The following is a 22,705-nucleotide window of genomic DNA, read 5'->3' on the forward strand; positions in this document are numbered from 1 at the left end:
AACTCTCAGCTCAGTCAGAGCACCTTTAAGGAAGGCAGAACCACTTTGGGAGGTGGAGGGTGAAACGTGGCAATTCTTCCATAGGTAGGTCAATACAGTAGAGCCACTGAGGGTAGGAGGTTTTGCTAGGGCTTAATCAAGGTTGTCAAGCCAAACACAATGGGCTTTGTTACTCCTGTGTAAAGAGGAAATGGAGCAGTTTTTGGCTTCCCCAGATTGTATTGTAGGGCATGCAGAATGGCAATTCCAGGCACAAACTTCATGAGACAGAAATCTGCTTTGGGCTATTCAGTGTCCCCCAGCAAGTTAATTATCAGTTTCTGAAATGCGTGGAAATATCCAGCATTTTCATATGGGAGTCTATCGTAGTTTTAAGCTGGGGCGGGGGAGGGACTGGGTGTTAACGTGTAAGGGGGTCTGTCAAGGAAACGGAATAGAGCTCTTTTGGCGAGGGAAACCAACACCTGTGATTCATCTCAGAAATCACACGCACACTGTAGTTGCAAGACATTTTCTTCTGGCTTGAGCACTGGAGCTGAGGGGCCTGCTGTGGCGCGCCACTGTTTATTTCAGGTGTGGGGAGTTCCTCTGGTTTCAGAAGTCCTGGGGTGGGACGCACAGAGGAACTGCGAAATGCCTCCTTAAGAAGTGCCTCACTGCTCAAGGGGAGAAGCCGCAACTGGGCTCAGGTAGCGGTCGGGGAAGGTTGCACGGGGGCATGGGCACATTCGCTCACTGAGCAGTAACGGTCCAGCAAGTCTGTTTGGGGACCTTTGCTTTATTTGACAACTTATCATGGGGGAGGAGGGTGGGGAGGGTTGTCCCAGCACTGGGAAGAGGTCTGCGGGGAAGGACTCTGAACGGGAACCTCCTATGGACCAGAATAGCGCGCGTCCCGCCAAGTGACAGCACGCGCCCCTCTTCCTCCCTCCCCTCCCCCGCGGCCAGTCTCCGGGCAGAGGTGTCTCGCGCCAGCCCGTCCTCCCCATCTCCTACACGACCGGGCGGACCGAGCTTCAGTGGGAGCCCCGCCTGTCTCCGGGCAGCTTGAGCCCCCGAGCGCTTGCCCAGCCTGTCAGTAACCGCCGTTTGCGCTTTCTTTCTTTCTTTCTTTTTTTTTTTTTTCCCTCTTCTTTTCTTTCCCCCTTCTGCCTTTGTCCCGCTTAGTAACTGGGCTCCGACCAATCGCTGCCTCACCGGCCGGCGCCGGCTGGCTCCTGATTGGCTCGCTTGGAGCGCGCAGCCGTCTCCCGCTCCTCCGCCGAAGCAAGGCAGACAAAAGACGCAGGCTCCAGGCTCCGGCAACCGGGCTCAGCCAATCACCAGCCACCTCATCCTCCTTTTTTTTTTTTTTCCCCCTCCTCCCACCTCGCTTCTGCCTCCCCGCCCCACTCGCGTGCTCCCGGCACTGACTCCTGGCGAGCGGCCAGCGCCCGGGCTTTACCATTCTGATTGAGGCTGGGGGGAGAAAGGATGGAGGGTTAGGAAACTGAGGACTAGGGAGCGGTGAGGAGAGTTGATAGCTGAGGTGTAGGACGGCTTTTTGCACAAACTCTCAGGCACCTGACAGAAGTCCCAACACTTCGAGGCGGAATAGAGCGGAAGGGGCAGTGGCGATGATGACTGTCCCCTCTGCCCGGCGCGGTTGGGTGGCGCCTCAGCAGGGGAGCGTGGGGGCGGGGAAGGGTGTCCCCCTCCGCGCCGTTAAAATGAAACTCTAGTGGCTGGAGTCAGGGCAGAGCGTGAGGGGAGCCGGCGCTGGCGCGTTTGCATACAGCTTGTCGGGAGCGCCCGGCCAAGCAGAGCTAACTGGACTCTCAGACGGGCCCCCCCATCCCGAGGCTGCAGCAGCTTCGGTTCCGAGCCCGACCGGAACGGAGCCCGAGTCCCAGCCCCTGAGGGGATCGCTCTCTGCTGACCAGTGGGACCCCGAAACTTGAACGCAATACCCAACCCCTTTTTTATGCTTTCCTTTGTCACTTCCCCACCTTTCTCCCAGCGCATTCTTTTTTTCTCCCTCTCCATTCTACCCCCGTCGAAGGACACAAAAGTGGCTTCCGCGGAAAGATTTGGAGGCGGTGGGAGTTTTTCTCTGGAGAGCTGCTGTGTCGAAGGGATTTTGGGGAAGCCGCTTTTAACACCTCTGCTCTCCGCCCCGCAAGCCTCTCTGTACCTCTCCGAGGGGAAAAGCCGGTAGATTGAACGTCCCGGGGGCATTTTGCTGGGTTCCGTAGGAGGAGCGGGGTGGACGACTCCGTCCTCGTCCTGCTAGTTGGCTGGACTTGTACCGGCCGTTGGAAACCCCGGAGTACATTTCTGAGTGGGACTTTTACAGATATATATTTTTAGATTTTCAAATAGCAGATAAAAAATATATATGCTTTCTATATATTTCCTGACGACCTGCCCCTGACAGCGCGATGTACAATACGGTGTGGAGTATGGACCGCGATGACGCAGACTGGCGGGAGGTGATGATGCCCTATTCGACAGAACTGATATTTTATATTGAAATGGATCCTCCAGGTACTTGGGGAAAAAAAAGAATCTTGTGATGGGTCTGATTTGTGTTTAACAACACCTTGGTGATGTTTTCAGGGCAGAAGTATTCTTGGATGCGCTAGGTTCGAGATGAGAGGCAGATTTGCAGTTAGAGCTGCAGTAAAACTGCTTCTGGTTTACACGTTTAAAGTTTGCAGTTAGGACCCCGATCCTATTGTCCTGTGAGGGTGGGGGTGGGAGCTGCGGTGGGGGTGGGAGGAGAGATCCGGTTTTTTTTTGTTTTTGTTTTTGTTTTTACTTCTTCGCCTTTGCTTGTCGTTCAGGTTTTTGTTGTGCCATGCACCCCCCCCCCCTTTTTTCTTTTTCAATTAAAGATTTTTCTACCAGCAAAGGATGCTTTTTATCCCAGTCTTGAAGTCTTTCTTTTGGGGGGAATTCTTTAAAGCTTGTCGTTTTATACGTTTGTCTGGTTTGGTTCGCTGTGTTTTACCTTCGTTAACTTCTGAAACTGGGTTGCCTGTGTGGTTATTCGTTTTAAGACCCCCTTTTTCTCTCACGGAAACCAAATGCCGGTTAGTGGTTTTCAGGGGTTGGGTGTTTTTATTCAGTCATGGCCTTAGTCTTAGATTTTTCTCCGAATAAAGTCGTTCAGAGAGATCTATGTGCACTATTTTATTACTCTTTAATTTATAGTGATTTAACTCAATTTATGGGATAGGGTTTAATGTAGCTTCAATTCTTATAGTAAAAAAGGAGGAACCTTTCTTTTTTGTGTGTGAATATATGTGATGTATACGTATATGTGATAGGTTTTCATACACATAATGTAAAGTATACATACACTGTATTTCTACTTTAGAGCTTTGTCTGAGACCCTTACAGACATTTTGTATATCTGATAGGAAAGGAAAAGGAAGGGAAAATGGAAAAGTTGGGTAATTTTTTTTCTTTAAGTCTACACCATTTTATGATTATTAGCTGTCCGATTTTCAAATCCTTTTTGCAATTATAGACAGTGATTTATGTAATGATTTTGAATAAGTAGAGGGCCTTTGTGACTTCTTATTTTTGTTGAGGATGAATTCGTTATGTCTTTTAAAAATGTGTTATAGCTAAGCGTACAGAATAAATTGTGTGTCATTGGGGAATCTCAGTTATCATAAGACTATGTATTTTTGGAAACGTTTGAAAGGATTTGAGCCCATGGAAGTGTAATGAACTATAACTGTCTCATAGAATATATGCAGAAATTATTTCCTGTGTCCTTGTGAGCGGTGAATTATCCTTTGTTTTTTTTTTCAATTAATCATAGAGTGTTAAATGATGCTGTATTAAAAACTAATACTAATATTGAATCAACCTTTTTCACTTTGAATGATCACTTCGAATTTTTTCTTTTCCCTTAATTTTGGAGCTTGCTTTATTTGCTTTTATAATCGTGCAATCCAGATGCAGCTTTTCTGTATTTCGCAAAGTTTGTTAAGATTTGCCACCCATCTATTGTGTGTATTTCCCCCTTTGTTTCCCCCTAATGGTAAAGCATCATTTCTATTAGATGCATTTGTCATTCATGTAAATGGAAATTTAGTACATCATTGGTTCCTCTCCTGTAAAAATTAAGGTTAATAATTCTAGATTTCTGTTACTATATGAATAGAATTATTTATATGCAAACTGCCTTAGAATCATACTGTATCATATAGTATCTTGCCTTGCAGACATACAAAGGGAATTTGTTGGGCGGTGAGGTGAGTGGGGAGGAGGGGAGAAAATGAAGGCACTAATGTTTGAAAAATATGGGCCTAGTAGAAATATTGGCCAAGTTGAGTTGAGTTGTCCAAAAATGATTTTAAGAAAAGTCGACTATTATAATTATGCAGTGATGTGAGTCTTAAAAGGTTGTACAGAAAATTCTGATCAAAACTTTGTGTGTTCCACTGAAATAAACTTTTGAGTTTAAAATGTTCATCCTTGAATGAAATTTTGCATACTGAGATTCTATTCAGAATATTGAAAGTATGCCTGTGCTGTTCTTTATTATCCATTTTGTGGCTTAATTTAGAATACAGTTAGCTATTCCTAACAGCTTTTTAAAAAGGAAGCACACTTGAGTATGCTGTGAAATTGTCTATGAAGTGAATAGTTTTTAATGTAAATAATGTGGAACAACAACCTTGTGTGATAAGTTTTGAACCATTTAAAACTAAGTAATTTATTAGTGAAGAGGTTGCAGGATATCTTGTATCTGTTTTTCCTAGTTCCTATCCCTTCAAGCTCTTATTATTTCTTGCCTGGATTGGTTTGATAGTGCACTAACTGTTCTCCCCTGTTTCTCCTCTGTCCAACCCACAGTATTATTAAAGTATCATCTGATGATTTACCTTATCATGACTTTAAAAAGTTTCCAATGGCTTCCGTTTGCCTACTGAAAAAAGCTTACCCTGTCATGTAAGTCCCTCTATTTTTCCAACCTTATTTTCCAGTCTTTCTTCCTCCTGGAGTCCATTACAAGTTCCTTGGAAGCTATTTTGTACTTGCTGTTCCTTGACTGTGTGCTTTTTCCTCTTCCTGCGATGCTTTTCACTTTGGATTGAAATCTTATATATATGTTAATGGCCCTGGTTAGATGCCTTCTTTGCCAGAATGTGTGTTCCCTGATCCTTTCTGTTAGAAGACGTCCTTCCTTCCTTTTCTCTTCCTCTTCTAGCACTTCTTAGATAGAACTTCTTCCATTATGTCTGGAGTAGCCTCTGCATTTATATACGTATACGTCCACCTTTGGAATTATCTTCCCACTAGATTATGAGCTTCTTAGCTTGCTTAGGGTCTTACAAGTAGTAGACAATTTAATAAATATTTGTTGAATTAATAAATACCTAAGGAGCATTGTTTCTTTCTAGCCTTTAAGTGCTTTTCTACTCACAATCCTTGGTCACCTCACTCCTTGACTATTGCGATAGCCTAGGACTGAATAACTTCTGTATTAGACAGTTGTTGTCTTAGGGTCCTTAACTGTAATATTAATGTTACAGTTTTAAAAATATGACTTTCATCTCAATTTTAGATTGAACTATAAATGCAAAGTTGTTGTCTATTATTGTTTTCAGCAGCTTCAAAAACTGTTTTTCAAAGGGGTTTTCCTCCAGCCTGTATTTTCAAAAACTACCATTACCATGCATCTTGAACGTTTCTAAAAACTGCATGGATTGCTACATCTATTGTAACTTACTGACAATGTAAGGATTGGATTCAGATGGGACTTTGATGTCTTAACTTTATGTATTTCCCAGAGATTTTGAAACTGTTTAGGTGAAACACAAACCTTTTTATTTTGGAAATGTTAAGATTATGGTACAGAGAATTGCTTATAAGCATCTTGATTAGTTCTGTTGTGATTTGGAAATCAGGATTATTCCATAACAGAACAGTTGCTGGATAAGCCTCTCAAAGAGCCCTGCCTTGGTATAGGAGCTGTTGGAGGATTATTAATGTACAACTGATCATAAACTCATGCCCAAAGCTTACAGATAGTGATCTCTTAGCTTGCATTTTAGTTTTGACATTGTTATTGTTTTTCTTTTGGAAAGATATAAGAAATGATTTCTTTTTTAATCTAATGGACTCAATTCTTTTCAAGATTGTAGACTTTTTTTGTTCTTATCAAGGCAAATTTCTGAAATTATCTGTAGGACAGTAACATCTCTTCAATGGTAATTAGAAAAATAAAAAATGTAATTGGCAAAACATACGTATAGGAAGGTCTAGAAAAGTGGCTCTCATTTTTTTTTTTTTTGGTCTCAGTACCCCTTTTATACTTATAAAAACTATTGAGTATCCCAATGAATTTCTGTTTAAGTGGGCTATATTTATTGATATTAACTATATTAGAATAAAACTGAGAAATTAAAAAATATTTAATTCACTTAGAAATAAACATTACATGTTAACATAACTTTTTCAAAGAAGAAAATAGCTATATTTTCTAAAAAAAAGTGAGAAGAATGACATCATTTTATGTTTTTGCAAGTAACTTTAATATCTGGCTTAATAGAAGACATAAATTGCCATGTCTGCTCCTGCATTCAGTCTGTTGAATCACAGGTCATACATAACCTCTGGAAAACTCCACCACACAGTTGTGAGAGAGTGGTAGTATAGAAGGCAAATAATGACTTAGTAACATTCTGAAAATATTTTTGACCTCCTGGACCCTCCGAAAAGGTCTTGGGGACCCTCAGGGGTCTCCTGGACTACACTTTGAGAGCTACTAGTTAAGTAGTTACCTGCTACATAGTTTGATGGCCAACTTAGTAGAGCATCTTCTGACTTTTTTGAAGCCAGATGAAAATGTTGTTTTGGGAAACTTACTTGCTTTGGCATACTTGGTATTTTCATCCTGGTAAAACTTAGATTAACATTGTAGTGGAGAAGTAGCATACTACCCTGTGGTTGGGGAAAATGTCTGTTGAGAAACACACTGAAGAAATAGGTCACCTGCCACTGTGTGGTCCTCACTGTTAGCAGGTTGGGCATTTTGCTTCTGTGGTTGAATTTTTCTTTATAACTTAACATCTGATGGGTTCATCTTATATAAATGCTTCTCCTGTGAATAGTAAGATATTTCTTTTATGAGCTAGGTGTCACTTTTTAATGATATTGTCGTATGGGACAAATGTGAATGTAATCAAGTGATGTAAAAGCCAAGCCAACCTTTTTCTGTATCTTATTGAAAAAGATTAGTCATTGCTTTCATTTAATATATTATAGTTTATAGTATATCCAACTATGTTTCATTAGAAGTATGGTGAGTCTTCACTTGATACTGCTTTTAAAATTTATTTTCATTATTGTTTTCATGCTGAATACCTTTATATTTTTCTTAGAATGTAGAAAAGATTGGACATGTTTATGATTGCCATACTTAACAAGGTAGATAGAAAATAATTACAAATATGTCTATGTGATATGATACAGTTTTTATTGATTTTAAAGGGGGATGCAGCCTAAATGTGGTACAAAGAGCACAGGCTTTGGAAACAGATGGTATGGATTCCAGAGCTAGCTTTGCTTCTTACCCTGCCCAAGGTTATATTGTTAGTACTTAAACCTCAGTGAGCATTTATTTTCTCTTTTGTAAATCTGGAACTAATACGTATGTTTCACAGTTGTTCTGGGCATAAGAAGTACTATATCAGTGTCTAGCACAGTGTTTGGCACATGGCGTGTATCCAGTTCACTGTAGCTTACATCTTAAAGCATATTGATAATATATAATTATATCAACTCTACTTCTTTGGATATTACTGCAGTCAAAACCTTTTGAGCTATCTTGCCCCGTTCTTTTCTTCATCCCTGACATTTAAACTGGGGCCATTCTGTTTTTGGAAGAGTTCTCTAGGGTCTTTTCTAGTTATAACACCTCATGAGTTTATGGAAATACCAATCTGAGTCATCTTTTCTTTTTAGTTTCTATTGCCCATGTTCCTCATCACCTCACATTTGAAGTGATTTGTAATGAAGATAATAGTTGCTAATATTTGTTTGAGTAGTTATTATAGACCAAGCACTATATTAGATGCTTTCATATGTACTGTTTCTTTTAGCCACACAGCAGCCTTATAAAATAGGCACTGTTATTACCCCACTTTACAGACAGGAAACTGAGACTTAAATGTGTTTAGTAGCTTATTCAGTGCCTCACAGCTAGCAAGCAGCAAAGCAGGTCTGGCTGCCTAACTCTAATGCCCAAGTTCTTAACCAGTCCCTCCTAACTGGTTGCTGTGTTTCTAATTTCTTCTTCCCCTCCCCCATAATTTTACCCTGAATTCTTCAGCCAGATTAATCCTACTAAAATGTTATTTTCATTGTCTTACCACTCTATTTAGAAATAATCAGCTTTCCATTTCTTTTAAGCAGAGGCCATATTCTTACATTTGACATACATGATCTTTAGTAATATGGTAATATGGTACCAGCATACATTTCCAGCCTAATTACTAATCTTCTATTCTCATTTCTCTTCTTGTCCAGTTCCTCAATATACTATGCTTATTTCTATCTCCAACTTTTTGCTAATGCTACTTCCTATGTTATATTAGGCCCATCTTACCCCTATCTTCAAATCAGGATGCTTTGCAAGTCCCCCTTCCTTCTTTTTTTCCTCTAAAAATTCTAGCACTGAGCATCCTAATTATCTAGGAGTATGGTGTGTTATTTTGACACAAAATCATATTATATTATGGCATTAATTATTTCATAAATAGAATTTATCTCCTCAACAAGAGAAGCTTCTTGGGGTCAAGCTATCATATTTCTTTTGTGGTTTTTTTTCCCTCTAAACACCCAGTGTCCAAATATTTTGTTAAATTTTAGGCCTGTGGACCCAAACAGCTTCATTTTGTGACTTGCTTCAAAATGTTGATATTATTTATTATTAATATGTGACCTTTAAACTTAGAAAGATAATATTCTAACAAAAGAAATAATGAAAACTGCAATAAATGTTATCAGCAAAATTCTGTGGTTTTGGGTAAAAGTCATTTTTGAAATTTTGAAGAATTAAAAGTAAGTAGTAAGTTTTTGAAAGTTTGTTAGGCTAGTTTTACACAGAATTGGGTTAAATGTATATTTAAGTTACCTAATGTGTTACTTTATGAATTAAATTTAGATTGCGTAGGGCTTGACTTGGGATAACAAGGTAAGGTCAGGCCATTTGAGCCTTATAAGATCAGTTTCTAAACTATTTGCCCATATATGGTATATTTTTTGTTCCTTGTGCATATTTGTAAGTTCATATAAAATGAGAGGGTTTAAAATTTTTTTAAATTTTTTTTTAAATAAAAGAGGTGGTAGGCCTGGTCCAGCCAGATTATACCATTTTGCACGTCTCATGTCAATATAAAAACTGCCCTGTGCCCTATGAATATGAGCCAACACAAAGCCAAAGTCAACATCATGATGTCATACCATCCACCATTATCTAGCCTTGGATTTCCTGTCTGATGTTCTGTTTGTGGACCAGACTACTTCTCTACTCCTGTGTAAGAGTATAGGGCAACAAGTTCAGAGCATGTACCTATTAATCTTAAATACTTACTGTTATAGTTTCTTTTTTTTAACTTATGAAAAAATAAATGCAATCATGAGTCAAAACTTAAAATTTGTATATGGATTGTTTTGGAGAAGTCCTTTTTGAAATGATTGTGCTAGAAAAATATTGCTGTAGAGTTTGTTCTTTTGTATGTATCCTTTTTAACTTTCTAGCTCTTCAACAGTCATTCAGTATGGTATAATTCAGGTTGAACTTCTAACATGTATTTGTAGAATTTACCACAAACTTTTTTTTTTGAGGTTAGTTCTGGGATATGTTTCATTAAAAAGTATGTAGTTAGTATGTCTTCAGCTGTAAGCAGCAGAACTTAATTCAAAATGGCTTAAGAAATAAGAAATTTTATCTTCTCATATAATAGGCTTCAGGGTTCGTTGATTATAGCAGTTCAACAAAGTCAGTAAAAACCTGTATTCTTTCCATTGCTCAATTCTGCTCTCTTTGGGATTAGCTTCCAGGCATCACATCTGTACACGACTTCTTAAAAAAAGAAGGTGTCTCTTCCTGTGCCGCGGTTTTCAGAAAAAGGAAACTTTCTCCAAAAACCTCTAGCAGACTTCTTTCACATCTTTTTGGCCAGAATTGTGTCATATGCCCATTCCTGAACCAATCACTAGTGTTTGCTATTGAACTGACCGTGTTCATGCCTGAATCTCAAATGGTGTTGACCTCTCCTGAGGCATTATATTGGGGAAGGATTCTATTAGGAAGGAAAAAGGAGGGGATGAATTCTAGGTAGACAAGCAACAGTGACCACTATGGAAAGTAATTTGGAGAACCATAGCTCTTTTCAAAATTTTTGTCTTTCTGTTTGGGAATAAAAAGAATTAGCGAGTTAATTTTTTTTCATTTGTAAAACTAAAATCTAATTAGTACAGTGATATATTATGAAACCCATTTTCATTTTCTAAATTAGAATTCACAGGGTCATATAGTGTTGAGAGTTAAATCTAAGAAGGCGCTTTCCTGTCTTTCTTATTGGTTGCTTATTAGGTGAGGAAGCTAACCTCTCGTTGACAGTTCCCTTATTTGAAGCATACATATAGGTGGTAAATGAGTGTGAGAGAACATTTTGCAAAACTATGAATTCCACATTTCAAAATTTAGTAAATTAAGTAAGTTTAGTAAATTAAACCTCAAACTTGTAGAATGATTTTGATTTGAATGGCTAGCCTTAAAAATTAGAACATTTAAAGCAACTTATAGATCATGTCTTTTAATTAAAATGTATTAAGTGTTTAGAAATTTACAGGCAATATAGTGGTGTTGTTAATAGAGGGGGCTCTGGAATCAGATTGCCTGAGTTCAGATTGTGCCTCTGCCACTTCCTAGCATATATCCTTGGGCAGTTTATTTATCTTTTCTATGTTTTGATTTCCTCACCTAAAAAATGGGGATGATGATTGTCCCTACTTCAGTAGGACTGCTGTGAGAATTTAGTAAATTAACAACTGTAAAGAACTTAACATGGTGCCCAGACCATGTTAAACACCCATAAATGTTTTTATTCATGTATATTAATTCATATTTTTCAGCAAATATATTATTGCCAGGCACTCTTCTGGGTATAGCACTGAGCAGACAGCAAAACTCCCTGTGTTCATGGAGTATACATTTTTATGGGAGGGGAGAGAGCAAAGAATAAACAAACACAAAAGTGAAATACATAGTGATAGTGGTAAACCATGTGGAGAAAAAGCAGAGAACAAAAATAGAGTGCTGGGTGAGGGAACTACTATTTTAAATAGGAGGACAGGGAGGGCCTGACCTAAAGCCTTTTAGACACGTGGGAGGTGTGAGGGCAGGGGAGTGTGCTTGGTAGAGGGAGTACTAGATGACTTACTCTGAGGCAGGAACATCTGTGTCTTGTACTGAGGGATCATCTAGGAGGCCAATGTGGCTGGAGTAGAGTGAGGGGAAAGTAGTAAGAAATGAAGACAAGTAATGGTGTGGATGGTGGGGAAACCATGTAGGACATTGTAAGAACTCTGGCTTTTGAAAGTTGACTGAGGAATGTAGCCAATATTTTGTAATAACTTAAATGGAGTATAACCTTTAAAAATTGTGAATCACTATGCGGTACACCTGTAACTTGTATACTACTGTATATCAACTCTACTTCAATTTAAAAAAAGAAAACTTGGCTGGGATGAGAAGCCATCTAAGTGTATTGAGCAGTGATGTATTATGATTCCTGGCTTAAAAGGATGTTTCTGGCTGCTGGTGGAAGTGGAGAGGTTAGGAGGCTACTGCAGTATACAAGCTGAGGGATGGTGGTGACTTGGACAAGAGTGGAAGCTGTGGAGGTGGTGAAGAGTGGTTGATTCTGAATATTATTACTGGTTATGTAGCCTGTCATTTCTACACTGACTCAATAATTTTATTTTCTAATTTCTTAGCTTCAAATATGCTTTAGTAATTGAAAGAGTTAACTTTTAAAATGATGTCAAAATATTTTTTGATGAATTTTTCTTTTTTGAAGTTATGATTTCTAATCTCTGACATCTGAGTGAAAGGCAGCATAATATGTGGCCTTAGTTATTTGATCAAGGCATATTCACGAGTTTCTTTGGTGAACATTATTGTATAAGTCTAGACTGTACTACAGTTTACTTCCAGAAGTAACTTCGAAAAGTATCGTAAGATTCTTAGTTTCTATGGTGGGCCATGAAGGGGAGAATGAATTAAAGAGAAGGAAGCCATGCGATATATGTTTCACTTTATGTGCTAAAGTTGTTGGTATTTTAGAATAATTAAAATATATTTGTGTTTTTGCTTATTAGTGGAGTGCTTAAGTGCTTGAGACATCGCTCTGAGATAGGGAAGTGTTTCTCACCTTTTAGGAGCTCTAGACCCAGGCTGCTTGGACCCTATCTACTTCTAGCTTGTGACCCTGGACGGTTTCCTGTCTGCAGAGCAGGGAGAAGAATATTAACCCCATTTTAGGGTTATTGTGAGAATTTCGTGAACTAGTACATGTAAGACACTTAGAGCAGATATCTGTTGTTGTCATTTTTATTATTATTTAGCTGAGATGCTTTGTGACATATCTCCTCTCTTCCATTCAAAGGAAGCACCAGTCTAACTTTTAAATTAAATTGGAAAGTAATTTAAATCTTTATTCCAGCTTCTCAAAAATGCCAAAGGGAATTATACTCATACCATATTGCGTTACTACTGAAAATCTGATTTCTTCATTTTTGATCAGTATCTTTGCATGGTTAATCCAAAACTTCCATCTCTCTTTCAAAACTTGCCAAACTCTCATAACAATTTGAACAGTGTCAGTGTTTTTATTTCTTTCCTCTCTTTCTCAAACTGATTAATTTCTCTTCCAGGAGTACCTGTTTCCCTTTAAACTCTCTTCTTTGCCAGTGTCACTACCCTGATATATATAATAAGGGCCAGGAACCAAGGGAGTAAAGAAACAAAGCTGTGAATACTCATACAGCAACGTATTTGATTTTGTCACACTTATCTGCCATAGAGGGTATATCATGTTTAGCTTTTAGGAAGAAGTCTGCTTAGGACAGTCAGGTGGTTCAGATCTGGTGTGGGACATTAGTTTAGGACTTGGGGTTAGTCTTTCTCCTGATAGTCATGAGCTCTAAGAGCAGCTGTCACATCTGTCTGACTGAGATTAACCTGGGCCTCTCTTTTGATTCCTAGGGGTCAATCTTGGGCATTTAGAGTAGAGTTGCCAGATGAAATGCCAGATAATATGTCCCATGAAATATTCTGGACATATTTATACTAAAAATTATTCATTGTTTATCTGAAATTCAGTTTTAACTGGATGTCTTGTATTTTTTATTTGCTAAATCTGGCGACCCTGACGTAGAGAATCTAGGCAGCTGACACTATTTCCTAGTCCATTCTCCCTATGGAGATGGATGTTTAGGGACAGAGGTGTGACTTGATGTAGCGGGTATCAGGATACCTTCTGTTTTGATAACAAAAAGTCCAACTCAAATTGGTTTAAACAAAGCATAATTTGATCAAGACTATGAGGCTTTGGCCCTATTTTTCTGCATTTTTTCTTGGCTCTCCACTATATCAGCTTTTTTTTTGCCCTGGCTTCCCTAGTAGTACAAGTGCCTTTGGCTCCTGGGACTACATGTTTCCTCAGTTGTAGGGGAGAAGAAGGATGCTTCTCACAGACATAATACAAAAATCCTGAGCTTGACTCTTAATTAGACTATTCCTGTGTTCCAAAGGATCACTGTCTTAAAATCTGGATTCCTTGAACTATTAATTGTAGTTTTCTCTGTCTAGACCAGTGGCTCATAAACTTGAGAGTGCATCAGAACCACCTGGAGGACTTGTAAAAACATAGTTTGCTAGGCATTAGGTTTTGGGTTGGGTTCTAAGAATTTGTAACAAGTTTCCAGATGTTACTGATTTGGCTGGTCAGCAAACCACATTTTGGGAACCACTGCTGTGTCAAATCAGGGCCTACTCTTGGAAGTGGGGAGAGGTCAGTCCGACATAAACTCCTTACCAGTGTGGGGAAGGAACAAGATATGTTTTCAGGAGATAATTACAGTGTCCACTGAAGAGAGTACTGCTTGCTGTTTTTTCGCTCGTCCAGCTTCCCTTCTCTCTTATTTAGGTAACAGCTTCCTGATTTTTCTCTTGGAACCATTTCTCCCCTTTTGCAGTTAGCGTGGGCTTAGGTAGAGTTGATCTAACCCATTGGCTTTAAGGGTAGGCACATGACCCAGGCCTGGCCAACAAGATCACTGCATTCACTTGGCCAGAGTGTTAATAGGGCAGTGATCTTTGTAATATAGTCAATGCACATTACTATACATTACTATTTATTGCCCTGGCTGGTGATATAAAGATGGCATAATCCCTGTCATTAGGAGCTAGACTATAATTAAGGAATACCCACATGTAAACAAATGTAGTACTTTATCACTCTCTCCCTTTCTCGTGGCTGTCGTCTAATAATCATCCATTATTTATTGTATCATCCCCCCTTATAATCCTTAACTACACTTATTAGTTGTTTAGTATCTGTAGTCCTCATTAGATTATAAATTCCATCAGGATAAGGACTGAATCCATAATTCACTGCTGGGTTTTAGTACCTAGCACTGTCTCTGGCACATAGGGGTACTCAGTAAATATTGGTTGAATAAATGTTTTAAGTATAGGAATAGAAAACTGTATAAACAGAAGAGGGAATGATTGGTTTACTGGTGGAGTCGTGGAGAGGTAACATCCTGGGTAAGTGCTCAGAGTTGGTAAAGCACCTTGGTGTATTTTGGGAACTTTAAGTAATTCAGTTTTGTTGAAAAATAGTTTGTGAGGTGGGAAGTGGTGGTGGATGAGTCTGGAGAGGGAGGTGAGGGCCAATTCATGAAAGACCCTGAATTCTACACTTATAGGTTGGATTTTATCCTATGAGCAGTTGGGGAGTCACTGACTGATTGGTTCCAAGTAGGGAAAAGAGTATATTGGCTGCAAAGTGAAAAATAGATTGGAGGAAAGCCAGATTGGAGAAGGTAAACTCGCTAGGAGGCTATTTCAGTACAGATGAAAGACGTTATGAAAGCCTGAGGTAAGGGGAAAAAAAAAGAAACATGGGGTTGGAGGTGAGACCCTGAGCAGAGAATTCATGTGGACTCATGGAGATTTTTACTACAAATTTAATTTTGTTTTAGCAACAGAGACATTGTATTAGCCAATCTTAACTACTAACTCACAGTTCTGTATCTATACTCACTTAATATTTATAACAGGAGATTGTATTTTTCTAATCGTTTAAAAATAAGTGAAAATGAATAAGACAGTTACTTAAAAAATAGAGTTGGTGGGACTTAGAGACTATCCTGAGAAAAATGAAAGAATCTAGAGTGACTTTTAGTTTTCTGACTTAGAAGGTGGTGGTACTGTAAACTAAGAGATGCAACTTAAGGAGGAAGGAAGATCAGGTTTGGATCATATTGAGAAAAGTATAAAGGTGTATTTTATTCTAGATACTCTTCTGATGGCTGGGAATATAGCAGTGAACAAAACAGTCCTTTATGCAGGAGGAGATACAACAATTAACAAATTAAGAAGTAAATATATAGTTACGTTAGGTGAAGATAAGGGCTATAGAGGAAAAAAACTACTAGCTCAGGGGGATGGCAGGCAGAGAAGGAATTGCTGTTTGACTTTGGGTAGTCAGAGGCAGCCTCACTGAGCTGGTGATTTAACCTTATTATTATAAAATAAAATACATGCTAATCAGTATATAAAACATAAATGTACAGTTTACTGTCTTCATATAAAGTGAACAACCTTGTTACCACCACCTAGAAAAAGATATTGAAGACAGCTAGCTTCCGAGAAACCAAAAGCATACCTCTTTCCAGTTATATCCCTCTTCTTCCTGTCAAGGTAACCATTGACTTGACTTTTATTGTAATTATGTCATCATTTTTCTCTATAGTTGTATTCTTAAATGATATATTTTAGTCTTGCCCCCTTTTTTGAATTTGAGATATATGGAATTATACCATATGTATTCTCTTGTATTTTTTGATCAGCATCAAGAGTCATCTATACTGTTTTCACCTAGCTGTAGTTTCTTCTTTTTTTTTGTTATTATATATTTCATTCTGTATCACAGTTTATTTCTACTGTTGATAGATATTTGGGTAGTTTCTATTTTGGCTGTTATGGACAATGCCACTATGAACATTTCTGCACACATGCCCTGTTTTACATCAGTGCATTTCTGAGTATATCTAGGATTCAGATTTCTGGTTTATAGAATATGTATATCTCAGCCCTTCCAGAGAATGCCATAGTATTTCTTTCTGTAACAGTATATAAGTTACTATACATGTACAACAACCCAAGGTATTGTCAGACATGTACATTTTTGCAAATCTCATAAGTTTGTAGTGGTACTTGTTGTTTAAATTTATTTACATTTCATTATTCCTGATGATACTGATCACCTTTTCATATGTTGGCCATTTGGTTATCCTCTTATAAAAAGCCTCTCTCTTTTGCCTATTTTTCTATTGGCTTGTTTATTTTTCTTTTTCTTATTGGTTTGTAGGATTACAGATTGTGGATGTCAGTCCTTGTCTTTTACATGTATTGCAAATATTCTCTCTTAAGGTGACATTTTGAGTAGAGATCTAAAGGAAGTGAAGGAGTGAGCTGTGGGGATAGCTGAATGAAGGTTATACAGGTAGAGGGAACAGCAGTGACATACAGATACCTTGAGGCAGGAGTATTTTTGAAATGTTGCAGAAGCAGCAAAGGTGCTTACCTGAGGTTGGAAAGGAGAAGGGAAAGACAATCTCAGAAAAAATGAAGCAAAATGAAAAAAACCTCATGGAGTAAGTGTTACTGGTAAAAATGTAGATTATAAAATCCACTCCTTGCTATTACTACAAATACATAAAAATAGAATATGGTGAAGGAAAAGAACTAGAATATGATCAAACTAAAACAATAATTTGATGAGATTGTGAATAATTTTTGTCCTAGATTTGTTATTATATATCAAAAACAATGTTAAAAGTACATTTTAAAAGAGAAAAGATTTATGAGTAGATACTACAGTTAAGTTTTAAAAAAATTAATATTCAGAAAGACAATCTTGGAGCTGCCTCTTACTCTCAGGCATTGATTAGTAGATACTCTCTGTTAGTTTCCTGTTGCTACCGTAACCAATTATCATAAATTTAGTGGCTTAAAACATTATTATCTCACAGTTCTGGAGGTCAAAAGGTCTTAAATCAAGGTGTTGACAGGTTGTATTCCTTTTGGAAGCACTAGAAAAGAATCCATTTTCTAGCCTTTTCCACCTTCTATAAGCTGCCTGCCTTCCTTGGCTCCTGGAACCTTACTTCATTTCAAAGCCAGTAGCATTGCATCTTCAAAACTCTCTCTCTCTCTCCCTGACCTCTGTCTCTGTTGTCATATCACCTTCTCTTGACTCTGATGTTCTTCCCTTCCTCTTATAGGGACCTTTGTGATTTCTTTAGCTCACTTGGATAATCCAAGATAATCTTCCCATGTCAATGTTCTTAACTTAATTACATCTACGTGTCCCTTTTGCCATGTAATGTAATATATTCACTGGTTCCAAGGATTGGGATGTTAGCATCCTTGGAGGGCCATAATTCTATCTACTGCAGACTCCAAATTTGAGAATAAAAATTTCACTAACCCTGTTTCTTAGGGTTTGATTAATGAAGAATTTGAAGTACAGATAAAAGGGAGAAGGCCCTTACTACTATCAGTGAAGGAGCTTGGTGAATGTCTTGTCTTAATTTTGAATATTCTACATCTGCAATAGAGGGCTAGCTTAGAGTTAGCCTTACCTGTAATGTGAGGAGTACCTGAAAGATTGCTGGAAAGTTTTACATCATATCTTCATATGATAGTTGATGCCTTGAGAGCAAAGAGGATAGTACTTTATTAGAAGATTGGTTTGAGTTTGGTCTGGTTAACAACCATGTGACACTGAACAGTCCTCATCTATAAAATGGGAGTAGTAATACTTAATTCACAAAGATTTTTTATAAAAATTATGAAATATATATATATATACACACATATACAAAAGTATACATATACATATAATGGAATAATTAGTATCTGGCATATATATAGCAGGTACTCACTTTTCTTGAAGGTCAGTGCTTTTGTGATACAATGACAGGGAGATGTTAGAGGCATTTAAGGTGAGAGGCTTGTGCTAGAGTTTTTGTTAGAGGCAGCTGCAACTGTCACTTTTTGGAAGCTACCTGACTCTAGTGTGTGCTTAGCTTTAAGGTCATGACGGGTAAAATTTGGGGAGAGAAACAATGGGTCAATATTTATAGCAATTGTGGCTGATCATCATTCTTTTTTATGGCTCATTTTACCTTCTTTGGGATATTTCAAAAAAGTTTTCTGTCTTAAGGCTTTTTTTTTCTTCCCTGCCTTCAATAAAATTCTGCTGCTGCTATTTCAGCATAATTATTCTTGGCTCTTCACTTCTTCTCTATGGTAAGCCTAAATGCTGATCATCTCATGCGTTAACAAATATTTATTGAGTGCCTTCTATCTGTGAGACACTCAGAACTGGAGACACAAAGATAAATAAGAAAATGTGTGTCTTCAAGGAGCTCACAGTTTTGGTACAGACAGGTCCACAGCTACACTGTAATGAATAAGCTTTGTATTAGAAGGTTGAGCAAAACTCTATGGAATCAGAGGAGGTAATGCTTACCTGGGCCTAAAAATGTGAGAGGAGGTTTCATGGAAAAAACTATGCATGACTTGAGTCTTAAAAAAATGTAGCTGGATAAGGGAATGTGGTGGGGGAGAGAGAGACAGACAGAGATGGGGGAGGGAGAGAGAGAGGGAGAGAAGGGAAAGGAAGGGAGAGGGTGGAAGCAAGGAAGGGAAAGAGAAAGAGAGGAATGACATTCTATGAGGTACAGGAAGCCACGTGTACAAAGGCAGGAGAGAGTGTTGTGTTTTTGAATGAGCTGCAGGTATTTTTGTGTGGCTAGGGTGAAAGGTGCCTGTGGAAGAGTAATAGGACAGTGAATTTTGTTAGAAGAGTCAGCAGGGACCAGACCTTAAAGGGCGTTGTATGCCTTACTGAAGAATTTGGACTTTATCCTATAGGTAGTGAACTCCTGTAACATAGTATGCTACAACACTGAGGTTAGATTCAAAACTCAAAAGCAGCAGGAAAGGTAGGAAAAGAAGGAGGTTGGTCTCTGGAAAGCCGAAGGGGAGATTTTCAAAAAGGGAAAAATGGCTATCAGTGTAAAACCTAAAGTGATTGTATGAAATAAAGATGGAAAAGTTTCTTCTGGACCTTGTTGAGAATATCTTAACAAGACATATATCTAGTGAATGAGGTAGAAATCAAATTACGGTAGATTGAACAGTGGATGAGAGGTGAGACTATAGAGATTACAAGCATAGACCGTTCTTAAAAAACTTGCTATGATGGAAATGTGAGACATAGCGAGAGATGTAGATCTGAGAAGCAATTTTTTTTAAGGATAGGAGAGTTGAATGTGTATTATATTTTGGTGGAGAAGATAAAGTAGAGATAAGGTTGAATATATGGGAGTGTGTGGTTTGATGGAACAGGAAAGTGGTGTGTTTGGAGGTGAGAGGGATTATTATTACCCCAGGGAAGGAGGAAAGATACCATTGTCTAAATAACACTGAGACGGGTTTGAAGAAGAATGTAAATTGGAAAATTAGGTGACATCAGATTTCTTTTTTCTGGTAGAGGGTAGTTTTGAGTTGGAGTAGCGACTGATCGCTGTGTGGGATGAAAAAGGTCACTGATCAGAGGCATATAAATGAGTTACTAATAGGGTAGTTAATGTCAGTTAAGATGGAGACTTACAAATTTGTAGTGGCACAAATTCCCAGCTCGTTGTGATTTTCTTCAGCGGAACACAGCAGTTGTGGTGTGGAAACAGAGGAAGCGGGTGGCTGGATAGATTCCCCATGGTTGAGAGATTTACTGGGCTGGTGTGGGCTACAAAAGATCAACAGGGAGCTGGGTAGAGATAATTGATAACAGAGTAGTTGATGCCCAACACTGAGGGAATAGTTGAGTAAATCCTGACACATTTGTATAAAAACTATTTTGTAGCTATTAAAACTTATGTTTATAAAATGCTTATTTTATAGTGTTAAGGTAATAAAAGTTCTGTATGTTGTACAAAGATTTAGTAATGATCAGCTAACAATCTAGGGATTGTCTTAGGCATAATGATGAAAAAATACTCTCAAAACCAAAAGAATATTGGTTATGTCTATTCACACATAGACAGTCAGTGAGATTACTATCTATCTCTGCTTTACAGGTAAAGAAAATGAGATTTCACAAAGGTGACTGTTCAGTCATAACTTTGGTGAATGGCAGAGAGATAACTATTATAGTACACATTGAATAGTTATTATGATAGGCATTGTTTTATTTAAGCAGTCTTATTTAATATTTTCTTCATATTTTTGCTCTAATTTTCATTTTTCAGTTAAGAAAACAGACTCAAGGAGAATAATATAGCAATAGATAACTATCAAAATGTGATACCAACAAGTGCTTTAAAAGTTCAAGAGAAGGGTGTGTGTTGTAGGCTAGGGTGGAAGAAGGTTATTTTGGAGTTGATGATATTTGAACTTGAACTGTGAAGGATAGTAGGATAGTTTTTTTTTAGATGGGGTGAGGGTCTCTTTGATTTACATTTTCCGTATAAAAAAAGGCTATGATAGTCTGGTCTATCATGTTTCTGGAGCCTTTTGCTCAGATAAGAAAAAATTATTATTTCTTATTTTTAATGAAAAGACCAAAGCTATCTGTAGATGTCATAAAGGGACTCAACACAATTTCTAGATCTCAAGTGCATCACATCTGAGATTGCTTTGGAAGGAATGGAAGAAATAATGGCTTACAACCAACTTTGCTACTTGATTAGTGAACACTTCCATAGGCCTTCTAGAATAGATTTCAAATATAGATATAAATCCGTCTATCTGTGTATCTGTCATAAGTTATTTTTTCCCTTACATAACCATTTGCATTTGAATATTATTTTTACTGTGGTTAATAGAAGAAAACACTTCATTTAAAACAACAATAGAAAGGCCACTGAAAATTAGTTTTTTAATGTTGAACTGAAGTGGTCAAAAGTAGGGACTTTTTAAGGGTAGTAGTTTAAATTTCCACTTATCTTTTTCTCCAGTCTAGATATTTTCCTGCTGTGGTTAATGGAAGAAACATTTGAATATAGAATGTTTTACATTAAGAAATCTTCAGGAACATATCAGAAAGGATTTAATAGGAATGACCTCATGTTACTCATAGTTAAAGTAGGGGTTGCGATGTGTGGATTTATTATTTATCAGTTTTTATATTTGGAGATGCCTGTAGATTTACAGACAGTAGATAACTACTGTCTGTAAATTTCTGTAAGAAGTAGTCGTCATTGTAATCTGTCTCATTTGTAGATCAAGTCGATATGTAATAGATTTTGGCTTCAAGTGAGTACCTGATTGTTTTTAACAGGGCTCATCTGGTAACTACAAAGAAGTAAAGATAAAACAGACAGTTTCATGAGCTATGGAAAGGTAGCTTAAATATGAAAGCACATTTTAAAAACTAAGAAAAACTTAACCAAAACTGACTTGAGAAGAAATTAAAAATCTTTATAGTCTTTTAACCATATAAGAAATTGAATTAGCGATTAAAAAAATCTACCTACCAAAACAATTCCAGGCCCATATAGTTTTTTTAAATCATGATTAAAAAAAAAGAACAAAATTTACCAGCTTAACCATTTTTAAGTGTATAGTTCAGTACGGTTAAACATACATTGTTGTAGAACGTATCTCTGGAACTTTTTCATCTTGCCAGTCTGAAATACAGTACCCATTAAACAAGAACCCCCTTTAACCTCCTCTCAGCACCTGGTGACCACCATTCTTTCTGTTTCTATGAATTTGACTGCTTTAGGTATCTCATATAAGTAGTAGTCATACAGTGTTTGTCTTTTTGTGACTGCATATTTCACTTAATATAATATCCTAAGGTTCATCTATGTTGTAACCTGTGACAGGTTTTCCTTCTTTTTTAAGGCTAATATTCCATGGCATGTATATGCCACATTTTGTTTGTCCATTTATCTGTCCTTGGACATTTGGGTTGCTTCTACTAGTGGTATTGTGAATAGTGCTGCTGTGAACCTGGATATCCAAATGTCTCTGTGAGACCTTGTTTTCAGTTCTTTTGGATATATACTCAAATTGGGATTGTTGGATCAAATGGTATTTTTAGTTTTATTTTTTTGAGGCACCTCCATACTGTTTTCCATAGTTGTTGGACCATTTTCCAATCCTACCAACAGTGCGCCAGGGTTCCAACTTCTCTAGATCCTCGCCAACACTTGTTATTTTATGTTTTTTTTAATAGTAGCCACGCCTAATCAGGCTCATGTAGTTTTGTCAGTGAGTTCTATCAAACATTCATGGATAATCATAACTTTAGATAAACTTCTTGAGTCTAGAAAAATAATTACAAATTTTTCTTTCTGGATATTTCATGTAAGTGGAATAATA

At 37.8% G+C, this 22,705-nt stretch overlaps 1 protein-coding gene across 2 annotated transcripts in view; it reads left to right on the plus strand.

Annotated features, from left to right (window-relative positions):
- Positions 1–591: 591 nt before the first annotated feature.
- PIK3R3 (phosphoinositide-3-kinase regulatory subunit 3) overlaps positions 592–22,705 on the plus strand; it is an 84,623-nt gene continuing 62,509 nt past the window's right edge. Inside the window, exons 1-2 of one of the 2 annotated variants that reach the window (XM_010984683.3) lie at positions 592–689; positions 2,417–2,526. In XM_010984683.3, coding sequence (XP_010982985.1) covers positions 2,421–2,526 — 106 coding nt within the window. In that variant the 5' untranslated portion in view covers positions 592–689; positions 2,417–2,420. Of the gene's footprint in view, positions 690–1,713; positions 2,527–22,705 lie in introns of those variants that run through there. The other variant, XM_010984682.3, reaches the window with a different exon arrangement.

Source organism: Camelus dromedarius, chromosome 14 (genome assembly GCF_036321535.1).
Source record: "Camelus dromedarius isolate mCamDro1 chromosome 14, mCamDro1.pat, whole genome shotgun sequence".
Lineage (NCBI taxonomy): Eukaryota > Metazoa > Chordata > Mammalia > Artiodactyla > Camelidae > Camelus > Camelus dromedarius.